The sequence below is a fragment of the Odocoileus virginianus genome, chromosome 4 (assembly GCF_023699985.2).
Source record: "Odocoileus virginianus isolate 20LAN1187 ecotype Illinois chromosome 4, Ovbor_1.2, whole genome shotgun sequence".
In the NCBI taxonomy this organism is placed as follows: domain Eukaryota; kingdom Metazoa; phylum Chordata; class Mammalia; order Artiodactyla; family Cervidae; genus Odocoileus; species Odocoileus virginianus.
In genome coordinates, this window is record NC_069677.1 from 66,932,528 (window position 1) to 66,948,674 (window position 16,147).

At 43.4% G+C, this 16,147-nt stretch overlaps 1 protein-coding gene across 2 annotated transcripts in view; it reads right to left on the reverse strand.

The window, feature by feature from the left end:
* The window catches only part of CLSTN2 (calsyntenin 2), a 744,137-nt gene that overhangs the window by 160,995 nt on the left and 566,995 nt on the right, over positions 1-16,147 (reverse strand). For both annotated transcript variants that reach the window (XM_070466678.1, XM_070466677.1), the window contains exon 5: positions 13,017-13,166. In XM_070466678.1, the coding sequence (XP_070322779.1) occupies positions 13,017-13,166 (150 nt within the window). The remainder of the gene's footprint in view (positions 1-13,016; positions 13,167-16,147) is intronic.

Genomic DNA, 16,147 nt, shown 5'->3' on the forward strand with positions numbered 1-16,147 from the left:
TTTAAGTTGGTTGGTTTAATTTAAACAGATCTGTCTTTAAAGTTATCAGCAGTGAATATAACACAGATAACTTATTCTACCCAGGTTTACTAGTCAAATTCATGTTTCTTGGCCACAAAATTTGTCAGCAAAAATTAAAATAACTCAGGACAATGGCTGATTTTGTCATGAAGTTTTTGGTGGGTGATTTAGACATAATTGATGGCAGCAAATGAGTGAAGTGAAAGTGAAAGTCGCTTAGTCCTGTCTGACTCTTTGCAACACCATGGACTATATAGTCCATGGAATTCTCCAGACCAGAATACTGGAGAATCCCCTTTCCCTTCTCCAAGGAACTTCCTGATCCAGGAATTAGACCCAGTTCTTCTGCATTGCAGGCAAATTCTTTACCAGCTGAGCCACCAGGGAAGCCCAGCAAATAAGTTATATAGGTGTAAATAGGATAAGAATTTATACATCAATTTTTTAGCAACAGTTATATCTTATTGTATACGTACTTAAGAATAGCCTCCAAAGTCATTTTGGTAACTTGAAACTTTTGAATTTTCTTAAGCTAAATGATAGAAATTTGTTAAATATCTAAGTCATTTAAAATAAGACAGTCATGAAATATTAATTACTGAAATGTTTATCTACTTTTGGCTTCTGATTGCAGAGAAACTCAAGATAAATTTGGTTCTATTAGTAAATATGTTCTGCATCACACTGAAAGACTGTACTGTGAAGAAAGACATGTTTCTAGAAATTATGAAATATATTTGCAAATTTGCCAATCTAAAATAAAATGCTTATCTGACATGTGGTTTACAACTACTTACTTCTTTAGTTTTCCCTAAAAATTAAGGTTTCTAAGGGTTAAGAATTCTAATCAATATATGCAAAGTTATTGTAATAATAAGGGACACAATTTTGTATGCAAGGAAAGTAGGATGTGTTTCTTGGTTAAGAAAAGATATGAGGTATGGAAATGCATACCTGTTAAGGGAAGTGAAAGTAATTTTGCCTAAACTAGAACTTCTGGTTATGAAAGACAAACTAAATGCATACAAAAAGTTGAAGAGAAAGAGAAAAAGCAGGAATTTTACTTTTTATAATCAATCAAGCTGGCTAAAATTGAACTGATATTATATGGATTTTAAAATATACTTTAATATTTACTTAAAACTAAAACTTGGTTTTCTTTCATCTGCTAAAATGACAAAGGAGATTCTCTTTCCACATGCACTAAAAACCTCACTGACTCCTGGATTGAGCAGATAAAGGCAGAGAATAAATCCATCTCCTGGTTAGGAGTAAATGCAAATGAGATATAAAATAAATCTCTTCTTAACTCTTGGAGACATTGCAGATTCTGTTGTAAAAGCACTAGCTGCCCAGCAAAGATTCTTAGACTCTCTGGTCAAGATCGTTCTTGATAATAGAATAGGTTTTTATCCTATTTTATTCAAATAGTTGAGCAAGTTGTCTGCCATATACCTGGATTGACACTTTAGGGAAGTTGAAACTCAGTTACATAAAATTACCGAACAAACCACTTGGCTTAAAAGGGTGACTGCTTCAGTGGAGTCTTTCTTTGATTGGTTTGGGTCTTGGGGACCATGGCTCTAAAGTGCACTCCAAACATTGTGAATTGTCCTGCCTATTATAATCACAGTAATACCCTAGTGTGTTTTATTTTCCTGAAAGTCTTGAATGTGTGTTTGCAGTTGCTAACCACCAAGCAAATGATCTCCATAAGACTAGAACATCAGAAAAAAGAAAATGAGGAGACTGATCAATTTAAGGATTATGAACCCAGAACCATGGCCTGTGAATGTCACAGGGATTAAGCAAAGACATCATGAGCTATGGATACCACACCCAGGATCAACAAGGCTGTGAGAACTGCAGAGCAATAGGTGAGAGTGGTGTTTATGCCTGAACTTCTGATCTCTCAGACTGAGCATTTGACCAAAAAGGGGGAATTGTTCAAGGGAAAATCACAGGCTCAAAAGGGCATTGCTTGTGCTAAAGCCCTGATACCAAACCTAGATTTAATACCTGACCTGATCGAGGTTTTGACCTTCTCCAGGCATGTAATCCGTTCTTTCTCTCTTTCTCCCTTTTTCTTCATTCCTTCTTTCCTTTCTTCCTCCCTCCCTCCCTCCCTCTCCCTCCCTCTTTCTTTCTTCTGAAGTATAGTTGATTTACAATATTATATTAGTTTCAGGTGCACAACATATATACAGGGATGTAATCTTATTGGCTAACCTGGAATTTTCTGATCAGCACCAGTGATTTGCCAGAGGGACCCTTTTCATCCCCCAAAGGAAGAAGAGATAATCTGAATAATAGACCCTTGCCTTTCCCCCCAAAGAAGGTGACCTGACCTGGAACAATTCTTTCTTTTCATGTGCTCATAACTTCCTTGCCCCTCCCTCCTTCTATAAAGTTCTCCATTTTGTACAACCTCTGAGAACAGTAGTTGGGATGCTGCCTGACTCATCAATTGTTGAATAAAACAACTAGACCTTCACATTTACTACACTGAGTTTTGTTTTTTGACAATCTTTTAGAATAAAAAGTTGGTACCCCGTAGTGGAATGTTGGACCACCTGGCAGGACAATGAAGTGGGGAACAGAGGTCAAGGAGCTGTCCTTTCCTCTGTCTTTCTGGAAATGCCCTCTTGTATCAGCCTACAACAAGGCTGACATCGCCAAAAATCCTCTAGTGGACACATCTCCAACTTCTGAACCCCAGCTGTTTCTGTTTCTCTAAGCAAATCTGGGTACCTTTGTGAGATTATCACTTTATGATTCAAAATCAATGCCTCTCAACTAGTAAAATCTAAGTCAGCTCTTTGCTATACTTGATCAATAACTGATCTGACTTTTGCAAGGCAGAGGGTGAAGCCAGCTGACCCCTGGACCTGGGTATTTTTCTACATGGCAGGGTGGCAGGGAAGTGGACAGCTGCAGAAGGAACAGACTATATACTTGACAAGGCTTAGCAGGCATCTTTTCTACTCTAGACATGCCTGACTGCCAGCCTTGTCCCCTTGCCTACAGAGTCTCATGGGATTTGCCTGAAAATCAAACCTCCTTTGCTGCTCAGTACTTTAAATTGGCTTTGGAATAAATACAGGACTTTAGATATTTTTCTAGAAGTGTTCCACTTAGTATATTCAGGAATAATCGTCTTTTCAGGTGGTCTCCCTGCCCCAGTTTCTGCATCCCAGCCACCATCTACATGGTCAGCCAAGCAGTGCTTCTGCTTCAGTATCCCCTTCATCATGTCTGGTGGAGCCTCTAGGCTTCCCATTGCCCTTGGGGTAACATAGGAGGTCCCCCTTCTGGATCTGGTCCCCATTGGCCTGTCCAGTCTTCTCCCCCATGCCCAGGCCATATCATGCTCTCCCCCACCTTCCTGACACTGGATCCCTAGTCTAGAACACTCTTCTTCTCTGTGCTAAAACTATTATCCTTCAAGATCTACCCCAGGTGCATCTCCTCCATGGCGTCTCTCCTTCATGTCCCCAATGCTCTCTCCAGCAGAACTTGTGTCCCTCTTATTGCCTTCTATACTATAGAATCCTAACAGGTCTCTTTCCTCTATATCCCTAGCCTTCAGCACACCATGGGCCTTCAATAAAGGGGGACTGAATTCTTTTCAGAATATCTCCTACTGTGTCATGTGTGTGTCAATTTCAGTTGTCTCACAATGCAAATAACCAAGGGAAAAATGAATCTTATCCGGCAGCTTTCAGGCTGCTGTCTTTTCAACATATAAATCTTAGACACCCTCCAGGTGTTTAGTGATATTTTCTGCCTGACCATCTGACTCCAAGCAAAAGTCTAGGACCAGGAACATCCAGGTCTACCCCAGAATAACTGAGTCAGAATCTGGATTGTGCCCACCCCCCAGGTGCTCATGTGCACACTTAGACGTGAGAAGCACTTCTCTAAAAGACATCCATCTCCTTCCTAATGAAGGCTTGATTTGTGGAATGGTAGAAACACCTTGACAGTTTGACGCACCTGGAGAATTAGTTAATCCCAAAAGAACAGAGAAGAGACGGCCATTAAGTGGTTGCATCTCCTTTTCTTTCTGTATTAGATAGGACATCTTACTGTGAAGGTAAAAGGATCTGGAATTGGGCCCGAGGGAGAAGCTCTAGGAACTGCCAGCGCTGGGTGAACTGATACTGGGCGAAGTGTAATTGGCTGCCATGGGATGGTGCTCAGGGATGAAGCAGGCAAATTCTGCAGGGGCTGGAGTCAGAAAGCTGATTTGATGTGGGAACTTCAGATACAGAATGGCTGGATGTCTGGTTAGCAACATGCCTGGGAAGAAAGGGTGAAGGCCTAGAAGGGAAGCATACAGCAGTTCTCTTCAGAGGGGAGCTGTTTTGCATAAAGTGAAAAAGTGAAAATGTTAATTCATTTAGTTGTGTCTGACTCTTCACGACCCCATGGACTGTAACCCGCCAGGCTCCCCTGTCCATGGGATTCTCCAGGCAAGAATACTGGAGTGGGTTGCCATTCGCTTCTCCAGGGGATCTTTCCAACCCAGGGATCAAACTTGAGTCTCCTGCATGGCAGGCAGATAGATTCTTTACTGTCTGAGCCATCAGGAAAGCCACCATTTTGCATAAAGTGGACAGTAACAGACTGAACTTTGGGTCTCGGCTGGCAGGAGCAAGTAATAAATACAAAATCTGACTTGCAACAGTAAAAAGGAAAATGTCCTAAGTAAGTGCTGTGTAGACGATACGTTCAGCTTGAAACAGAGAGAGACATGGTTAAGGGATTATAAAGAACAATAAAGGGAGGGATAGAGAAGGGATGTGAGGCTTCACTGGTTGGTTAAGAATCCACCTGCCAGTGCAGGGGACATGGGTTTGATCCCCGGTCCAGGAAGATCCCACATGCGGTGGAGCAACTGAGCCTGAAAGCCGCAACAACTGAAGTCTCCGTCCCTAGAGTCTGTGCTCCGCAACAAGAGAAGCCACCGCAATGAGAAGTCCAAGCACTGCAATGAACAGTAGCCCCCCACTCTCCGCAACTAAAGAAAACCTCTGCACAGCATGAGCAGAAATAAATAAATCTTTAACAATAAAAAGGAAGAGATGATAGTCCATCACATAATATAAAAGTTAAACAAACAAAACCCTCAACCAGCCACTGAGCTGCAAACGCTCCTCCAGGACACAGTCTGTGGCTCCTATAAGGGGAGGTCAGCAGCGCCTTCTCAATGTCCATTGCTGTTACTGCCCCCCATCACCCTGAGAGCCTCTGAGGGCACTGCATCCTCTGTGGTGCTCTGACCCATGGAAAGATGCAGATTCTTCCTGAAGTCCTCAGGTGTTGGCATGCACAACTGCTTGGCAGAAAGGAAAGAGACCCTAAGAAGACTGCAAGTCCAGAAGCCTGGCATGAAAGGCACAAGCTCGTATTCAGTGCATGTGCGGCAGGCACATCGTTTTCCTGGTTCCTATTAGAATCATTCATTTTCATCTCCTTGAATAAGAGCTGCTATCAGGCCCCTATGAGTTCTCTGAGCTCAGGACAAAGCACAGAGATTTAGTTTTCCCTTCCACTTGCACTAGTCTAAGTGATGCTTTGAGGCCCCTCTTCTTCCTGGGTAGCTGAGAAATGGGAGTAATGCAAGCTCAGGCAAGTCTCCACCTATCCCTGCAGAGCAAGCTAACCCCTAACACATTTTCAGAATTACAATCTCAGAATACAGCACAGAAGACAAAACATAAGAGCAAGACACATGCCCCTAGTATCCTGGGGTCATTCCTGGATGCCAAGCCTTCCTCCCTTGCTGTCAGCTGAGCCTCTGACAAGTCTTGCTCTGCCACTGGTGAGTGATGGTGGTAAGCAAGTTTACGTTTAGGTGATGGCTGGAAAATTCAGTAAGTGTCTGTGGGAAGTCCCACTGACAGAACCCATATCATTTCTGGGAAGACAAGATTCACTCACAGAAGAAAGTCAGAGCATGGAATACTGGAGCCCAAGCAGATGACGCCTCAGCCAAAGTCTAAAAGGCAGCAAAGCCAGGGGTGGGAGGTCCTTCATATATAGCTGGGTAAGGCCAGCATCACCTTAGGAAAGCTGCAGCCCTACTTTCCCAGAAGGGGTTATGGTGACGGATAAATGGTCCAGTGCCCTAGGGCATCACTGGGGTCTGGGAGGAAGGGAGGGCTCTAACTGTGAGCAGGTCCCTGGCTTCCCCAGGACAACTCCTAGGGAGAAGCTATGTACAGCAAGGCTTCAAGGGCTGATTGGGAGAGAGTGGTCCAGGGGAGACAGAGGGCTCTGAGTGTGATGGATTGCTTTCACTATGCTGCAGTCCCCTCCTGCCTGGAGGGAAATGATTTAGAACAGGTACAAGAATTTGAACTGCCAAACTGTGTTTGCGTGGTGGCTCTTGCTGCTTGCTAGAAGCCAGCCCAGGGAGGAGCCTATTCTTCTGGGCAGTTACGCCTGGCACATATCTGCAGATCCCTTACTCAGAACTGGGTCCCAGGGGCTTGGGGATCATTGCAGCTCCTCACCCTGCATCCAAAATCTTGACTGTCAACCCTCCCCTCCCGCTGATCTCTCCAAACTCACTCCCCACTTCTCCCTAGTCCCTACCCATTCCACAAACCAGACTGGCTTCCTGATACTGCTCACTGTGCCCTGAATAGCCTCCTACAATGTAGCCTTCACCCCTACACCTGCTTCAGGAAGAGCCAACCCTTTCCCCTAGGAACCGAAGGCCTCCCCCAGTGAGGGACAGCCTGCTTCATCTGCGATCAGTAAAACAAAACAAAACCAACCCAGTAAAACATGGCTCACTCCAGTTTGCTCTACAAAGCTGGGAGAAGGGGCTGGACAGGAGGCATATATCTGGGACTACTGGTGATGCTCTTCCCTGGAGAAATGAGCACTTCAAGTTTCCTGGCAGCTCTAGCCAGTAGAAGAGAGAACTGGCCCCAAGTGGGGGGCAGAGTTTGCCCCTGTGGAGGAGTAAAGTGGGCCAGTATGGTGGAAGGAGGGAAGATTCTGCTCTCAGTCTGGGAGCTGGGATAGGAATTCCAGGAAAGTATTTTTATTTTGACCGCGCCACACATATCAGAGACCCAGGAGCATCTATCTGTGATCTGTTAGCCTGCTGGGGTGATGGCTGGGGTGATGGCTGTGGAAAGACACCTAATGCTGTCTACAGTGAGTAAGCTTGAGGGAAGAGGGGAGTGATGCAGAATCAGCATCAGCCACTCAAAGCTGCCAGACTCAGGCAGGGAGCCATCATCAAGTCATTGGTCCTGATGTTACACCTGTTTACACCACTTTGCCTGGCATGGTGAACTGATACAGGGAGGTGCTGCTTCCTTCTTATTTCTGTTCCACACAAAGTTACATGTTCCATCATTCATTCATCCACTCAACACTTGCTAATCAACTGCCTGGTGCCTGGCCCTGTGCTGGGCACTGCAGACACACCAACAAATGGATGGCTTCCTTGCCTCCTTGGCCTCGTTGTCAAGAGTGGAAAATAGCCTTGTGCCCCAAGGTAGGGCCCCACGTGTTTTTCACATACAGAACAAAACATTGTCAACATGTTTTACTTTGCACACATTGAACACTGAAATAAGTACAAACTCTGTTTGGAAATTACATTTAAATTTAAGTACAAAAATGTGATTCCAAATCTGTAGGTATCTCATTTGTCAAAGACAAAACAGATTGGGATCATTCTCCAGATACGGCTTTGGGTTTTGCTTTCCTCACTTAAAATCCCATTGGGAATGTGGCCCAGGCTTAGAGAGCTTTTATATTCTCTCTAGTCTTTCTTTTCAAAAGCAAGACTTTCACTGGGGTCAGTTGTTACATGTCAAAATAAAACAAGGCAAGTTCTTTACTCAAATAGCTTTCCATTCACTCATTCATTCATTCAAGGCCTATTTCCTGAGCACCTACCATTGGGGCCAGACAAGTGTTAAGCCTGAGAAATTCCACTATGAACAGGAGAGACAGAATCCTGTTCTCAGGATCCTAAGGGTCTAGTGAATTACACTCAACCAGAGCTCAGGCCTCCTGAGGTTGTGAACACACAGTTTCCCATTCTGGTTTGTACACTTTCCTCTGCCTCTGGCTTGATCCTAAATAGATGGACACCGAGATGACCCACCATGCTCTTTACATCTCATGTATCTCACCTGTGTCTCCTCTTACCCAGCATTTCATCTTTTTCACTTTGTGTTGCAAAACAGTCGGACACGACTGAGTGACTGAAAAACAACAAACTTTGTTCAAGAGCTAATGATTCTGGCTCTCTCCAAGCGTGGATTTAATTACCCCTCCCATCTTTCTAGCTTCAAGATTAAGGGAGATAAAGTTGTGCGGGGGACAATCTGAGGGCAGAGATTCAGGTGGTCCTCAGGTGTCCTTGCTTTGCACCATGAGGTCCTGCCAGTCTGGCCTGCTGAACTGGATTAGGACTGAATGCCTGACTAAAAGGCAGCCATTCAAAGTCTGACCAGTGGTCTAGCATCAGCCTGTCTGGTAGGGACATGAATGAAAAACACAGCTAATCACACCCTTTCTGTTGTTGTTGAGTCACCAAGTCATGTCTGACTTTTTGCGACCCTAACCAGCCTTCCCTGTCCTTCACCATCTCCCAGAGCTTGTTCAAACTCATGTCTATTGAGTCAGTGATACCATCCAACCATCTCATCCTCTGTCGTCCCCTTCTCCTCTTGCCCTCAATCTTTCCAAGCATCAGGGTCTTTTCCAGTGAGTCGGCTCTTTGCATCAGGTGGCCAAAGTATTTAAGCTTCAGTTTCAGCATCAGTCTTTCCAACAAATATTCATGGTTGCTTTCCTTTAGGATTGACTGGTTTGATCTATTTGGAGTCCAAGGGACTTTCAAGAGTCTTCTCTAGCACCACATTTCAAAAGCATCAATTCTTCAGCACTCAGTCTTCTTTATGGTCCAACTCTCACATCCATACATGATTACTGGGAAAACCAAAACTTTGATTATACAAATCTTTGTTGGCAAACTGATATCACTGCTTTATAATGTGTTGTCTAGGTTTGTCATAGCTTTTCTACCAAGAAGCAAGCATCTTTTAATTTCATGGCTGCAGGCACCATCCTTAGTGATTTTGTAGCCCAAGAAAATAAAATCTGCCACTGTTTCCATTTTCCCCCATCTATTTACAATGAAGTGATGAGACTAGTGCATTCTCTTGGCAAAACTCTGTTAACGTTTGACCTGCTTTGTTTTATACTCCAAGGCCAAGTTTGTCTGTTACTCCAGGTTATCTCCTGACTTCCTACTTTTGCATTCCAGTCCCCTATAATGAAAAGGACATCTTTTATGGGTGTTAGTTCCAGAAGGTCTTATAGGTCTTCATAGAACTGTTCAACTTCAGCTTCTTCTGGTTGGGGCATAGACTTGAATTACTGTGATATTGAATGGTTTGTCTTGAAATGAACAGAGCTCATTCTGTCGGTTTTGAGATTGCATCCAAGTACTGCACTTTGGACTCTTTCATTGACTATGAAGGCTACTCCATTTCTTCTAAGGCATTCTTGCCCACAGTAGTAGATATAATGGTCATCTAGTTAAATTCACCCATTCCAGTTCATTTTAGTTCACTGACTCCTAAAATGTTGATGTTCACTCTTGCCATCTCCTGTTTGACCACTTCCAATTTGCCTTGATTCATGGACCTAACATTCCAGGTTCCTATGCAGTACTGCTCTGCTCTTTACAGCACTGGACATTACTTCCATCACCAGTCACATCCACAACTGGGTGTTGTTTTTGCTTTTGCTCTGTCTTCATTCTTTCTGGAGTTATTTCTCCACTGATCTCCCATAGCATGTTGGGCACCCACCAACCTGGGGAGTTCATCTTTCAGTATCCCATCTTTTGTGGATAGAATAGTGACTGTGGCTCAGATCATGAACTCCTTATTGCAAAATTCAGACTTAAATTGAACAAAGTAGGGAAAATGACTAGACCATTCAGGTATGACCTAAATCAAATCCCTTACGATTATACAGTGGAAGTGACAAACAGATTCAAGGGATTAGATCTGATAGACTGTGTGCCTGAAGAACTATGGACGGAAGTTCGTGACATTGTACGGGAGGCAGTGATCAAGACCATCCGCAAGAAAAAGAAATGGGAAAAGGCAAAATGGTTGTTTGAAGAGGCCTTACAAATAGCTGAGAAAAGAAGAGAAGCTAAATGCAAAGGAGGAAAGGAAAGATATATCTATTTGAATGCAGAGTTCCAAAGAATAGCAAGGAGAGATAAGAAAGCCTTCCTCAGTGATCAGTGCAAAGAAACAGAGGAAAATAATAGAATGGGAAAGACTAGAGATCTCTTCAAGAAAATCAGAGATACCAAGGGAACATTTCATGCAAAGATGGGCACAGTAAAGGACAGAAATGGTACAGATCTAACAGAAGCAGAAGATGTTAAGGAAAGGAGGCAAGAACACAGAACTATACAAAAAAGATCTTCATGACCCAAGTAACCATGATGGTGTGATCACTCACCTAGAACCAGACATACTGGAATGTGAAGTCAAATGGGCCTTAGGAAGCATCACTACAAACAAAGCCAGTGGAGATAATGGAATTCTAGTTGAGCTATTTCAAATCCTAAAAGATGATGCTGTTAAAGTGCTGCACTCAATATGCCAGCAAATATGGAAAACTCAGCCATGGCCACAGGACTGGAAAAGGTCAGTTTTCATTCCAATCCCAAAGAAAGGCAATGCCAAAGAATGTTCAAACTACTGCACAATTGCACTCATCTCACACACTAGCAAAGTAATGCTCAAAATTCTCCAAGCCAGGCTTCCATAGTACATGAACCGTGAACTTCTTGATGTTCAAGCTGGATTTTGAAAAGGCAGAGGAACCAGAGATCAAATTGCCAACATCCACTGGAATATCATAAAAGCAAGAGAATTCCAGAAAAACATCTACTTCTACTTTATTGACTACGCCAAAGCCTTTGACTGTGTGCATCACAACAAACTATGGAAAATTCTTCAAGAGATGGGAATACCAGACCACCTGACCTGCCTCCTGAGAAATCTATATTCAGGTCAAGAAGCAACAGTTAGAACTGGACATGGAAGAACAGACTGGTTCCAAATCAGGAAAGGAGTACCTCAAGGCTGTATACTGTCACCCTGCTTATTTAACTTATATGCAGAGTATATCATGTGAAATGCCAGGCTGGATGAAGCACAGCTGGAATCAAGATTGCTGGGAGAAATATCAATAACTTTAGATATGCACATGACACCACTCATATGGCAGAAAGCAAAGAACTAAAGAGCCTCTTTTTTTTTTTTTTCTTCTAAAGATCCTCTTGATGAAAGTGTAAGAGGAGAGTGAAAAAGTTGGCTTAAAACTCAACATTCAGAAAACTAAGATCATGGCATCCTGTCCCATCACTTCATGGCAAGTAGATGGGGAAATAATGGAAACAGTGAGATGCTTTATATTCTTGGGCTTCAAAATCACTGCAGATGGTGATTGCAGCCATGAAATTAAAAGATGCTTGCTCCTTGGAAGAAAAGCTATGACTAACCTAGATAGCATATTAAAATGCAGAGCTATTACTTTACTGACAAAAGTCCGTCTAGTCAAAGCTATGGTTTTTCCAGTAGTCATGTATGGATGTGAGAGTTGGACTATAAAGAAAGTTGTGCACAGAAGACCTGATGCTTTTGAACTGTGGTGTTGGAGAAGACTCTTGAGAGTTCCTTGGACTGCAAGGAGATCCAATCAATCCATTCTAAAGGATATCAGTCCTGAATATTCATTGGAATGACTGATGCTGAAGCTGAAACTCCAATACTCTGGCCACCTGATGCGAAGAACTGACTCATTGGAAAAGACCCTGATGCTGAGAAAGATTGAAGGTGGGAGGAGAAGGGGCTGACAGAGGATGAGATGGTTGGATGGCATCACCGACTCAATGGACATGAGTTTGAGCAAGCTCTGGGAGATGGTGATAGACTGGGAAGCCTGGCCTGCTGCAGTCCATGGGGTTGCAAAGAGTCAGACAGGACTCAGCAACTGAACTGACGAACTGATGGGACCAGGAAGCTGAACAATGAAAGATACAGAGAGACACAGATAGAGAAGGAGGTAGAATGTAACAGGGGCTTTAAAGACACATGAAGGGAAGGCAACAGACAAAGGCCACGAGGCAGAGAAGTCCACGGAATACCATGAGTTTTCAGTAAGCAGAAGCTACAGCAGCAGCAGCAACCAAATGGCAGCACAGAGATGACTCCAGCATCCCTGCCCAGCCAGCAGGACTACTGACGTTACCACTAGAACTCTTGTTACTCCATAAACTCTTCAGTCCTCTGTGAGCTCCTTCTCTGCACTGGCCTTCCCATCCTTATTTCTCCCTAGTTCATTGCTATAGCTCCATCACCTAAGAGTAAGCTGAACCTTCTATCTTTGCATCCTAATAGAGCTAAACAAAAATGCACATCCATCTAAGGCCATTGTGTATCCATTGCCAGAGCCAATAGTTTAGAAAGCTGCTAATGCAGAGGCTGTATTCTGGGTCCCCAACCTCTGCCTGTATGCCCTCCGTGAAAGCCCAAGGAACATGCAACCTTCCCTGGGTGCTGAGCGATGAACAAAACTTGAAACGCACTAGCAGTGTGTAGGCTTTCCAGCACTTTCTCCTGAGCACTGTGGGATAATTACTATTGATTGGAAGATGTCATAAGACTTGAGAAAGGGCACCCTGGACAAACTGGGCACATGAGTTAGATGAGTTGCCTTGGACATTCTGAGCTGCACAATGGAGGTAATATATCACCCAGGAGTTGTGAGAACAAATAGGCTACTCCATTTCTCACAGCAGAGTGCCTGTGCTTTATAAACTCCTCTATGATACATTGCGGTGATCAGAAGGCAGGTGCAGCCCCTCTGAGACACGCGGCCAAGCTGCCTTCAGCCGACAAGACTGACAAGAGCAGGCCCACCTTGCCAGCCAGGCTTGCAAACTGGCTTCACGTCCACCTGCACCAGGGTGTCCTGTGCTGCGGGCTTCTGTCCACAGTCGTAGGCAGTTACTAGGATCTCATACTGGTGCTGCTTGTCATAGCTCAGCTTCTCCGTGTTTCTGACGTTGCCTGAGGACACAGGGACAATAATTTCAGATCGAGTGAACCAAGTTGCAGTTCTTCAAAACCCCTTCTGCCCTCCTCCAGCCTTCACCAGAATAAAATGTCCCCATTTCCTATCTCTTTATAAAAGCTAGGGCACATAGGGAGCGTGGCTTCCACACGTGGCCTGCTTGAGCCTTAGTGACAGAGTCCTAGGAATTGCTGGCTGGAACCACTCCAGCTGTGGGACAGAACTGGCAGGGAATTCTGTGCATCTGGAATCCAACTGGTTGTATTAAGTATGGGGTTGTCAGAATACCACCCTAAACTGTGACTATGTCCCTGATATAGGGTGTCGTGTGCTCACATTACATGAAATCTCTGGGAAAAAGATGGAATTCAGAAACTTCTCAACATGTATTTTTTTTTAACATCTGGGCTCTTCGCCAGGAACATGTGCTACCTCTTCTCACATTATTTTGCTACCAAAGAGGAAGCAAAATCAATAAGAGAAAACGTGTGACCTCTCTTCTGAAAGCTACACAGAATAATAGATCCCTTGCCCTGGTGGCAAAGACATTTTTCTTCTCCAAGAGAGATCAGATATTGTTTCTGAGCCATTTGTGTGTTTTTGTTCCTGTGGGTTTGATACAACGGTTCAGAAATATTTGAAAATTAATGAGCAAACTTTTATTTGACTATTTTTGCTGAAATACAATTTTGGTTTCAAAAATGAATCAAGGCCTGATGTGCATTTAATTCTTTTAACTTTTTGATTCCCAGAGATTAAAGTCTTCCTTTGAGAAGAATAATTTCATTCTGGCTTTTCTTTTCCAATGAAAATTAGAGTTGACAGCAAATTAGAACTCAAATGATATCATCATCCTTTGCTAGAAGCAAAGATGGAAATTTAAAAAAAAAATCAACAAACAAATACACAAACATGGAATCACTGACTCAGGTATACAATTTCTGTGCACATTTGTTGAATTTTTTGAAAAAAATATTAAAGTATAGTTGATTTGCAATGTTGTGTTAATTTCTGCTGTACAGCAAAGTGCCTCAGTTATCCATACATATCCTTTTTCAGGTTCTTTTCCATTATGATTTATCATAGGATACTGAATATAGTTCCCAGTGCTATACACTAGGACCACGTTGCTTATCCATCCTATATGTACTAGTTTGCATCTGCTCATCCCAAACTCCCAGTCCTTCCCTCTCCCACACCCCTTTCCCTCAGCAACTACTAGTCTGTTCTCTATGACTGTGTGACTCAGGTATAAATTTGTTTCAGTCTCAGCTTGGGGCCCCGCACATGTGTGAAAGGTCTCAGTGTGGGTTTAGTAATGTTCTCTTTGACTCCTGTTAACAAACTAGTTCATGGTTATAGCCATCACTAGGGAGTACTTCTGCCAGGTGGAAGCACTGTAATAGGACCACAAGAATATGCTTCAGTAACATCAAATTGAATTTTGAACAAAAAGTTTTAACTTCCTCTTTCTTTAAAGTTAAATGGCTCTCAAAAGATACACCTCGTAGAAGAGGAAGGCTCAGGGTTTACAGGCCGTGTGACATTCAGCAGACCACACTATTGATTGTGGGAGAAAAATAAACACATGAGCCTGCAATCTTTGGCTCGATTTACCACAGCTCCACTTGAGTAAGAAGTCTTAATGAAACTGTCTGAGAAACTAATTTGCTTTCTCCACCACCACCAGCTTCACACAAGGGAGAATGGGTTTCAGAGGATAGGATTTGAAGCATTAGGTAAACATGAGAGTATAATATTGTTGCTGATGGTTATGGGGGAAGGGTTGTATTTGGCTAAGTCACACTTAAAAAAATTTTTTTGAAAGATCACAAAAAGCCATTCTTTTGCTTTTGTGACAATTGTTATTATTCTCCCAACTTGTTAATGATTTCTCCTAGTGGTATCTTCTCAGGAGACCTGAGTCCACAGTTACCCCAGGTGAGTACTGATCTCTGTGCGTATTTCTCTGTTCCAAATGAACCTGGGAAGCTAACTCTGAAAGAATTATCAGTATCTACCATGTGTCATAGTGAAAGTATTTTTTGAAAACTCAGCTGGGGCGGCGGATGCAATGAGACAAGTGCACTGACCTACACTCTCCTTCTGCCAGAATTTACATTGGAGCAGCCGTCTTGGAAAGCTACACAGGTTGGTCACTTTGCAACTACTCATACCTTCTGGCCAAGCAATTCCACATCTAAAAACTGACTCCAGGAAAATGATACAAATTGCAAACCAACAAACATGTTCATCTAAGCATTATTTATTATTAAAACATTGAAGAAGAGTAAAGAAACTGGATGCCCAATGGTCAGGAGACAAGCTAAGCCTGAATCTCTGCTTAGATGGACTGCTGTTCACAGTAAAGTATTAACTATGAACTGTTTTATGGATGGAAAAAAATCCATACAATCAAACGAAAAGTGAAAAAGGGAAAGTGTGGCCTTACTTTTGCTTTAAAACTTCATGGAAAAAGTGCTGGCAAAATGTCAGTAGTAGTTCTCTTTGGTGGGATTATGAAAGTGACTTCTTCATACTTTTCTATGCTGCCCAGTTTCCTACCAGGGGAGTGCAGATCCTCTTCTATTCAGGTGGAAGAGAAGTATGTTCACATACTTGGAGATAAGCAGACTCGGGTTCACACCTCACTCTTAGGTGGCCAAGGGCCCTGACTCTCCAGGGCAGCCTGCAGAGGGCTCAGCGGAGGCTGTGTGTAACCCACCACCACTTGGAAGGTAGGAAAGCCTGCTAAGTGGAGGCGGGTGTCCTGGTGAGCCCTGCAGCTCCCTGTGAGGCCATCCCCACCCCTGGCTGAGTGCTTGCTCTGTGCTGACAGTCTGAGATCCGCCCTTTTACACAGGTACAGTGTGCATTTATTTGTTTACTTCGGCTGCGCTGGGTCTTCACTGTGGTGCTCAGGCTTTCTCTACCTGTGGCTGATGTGGGCTTCTCTAGTTGTGCTGTGCAGGATTAG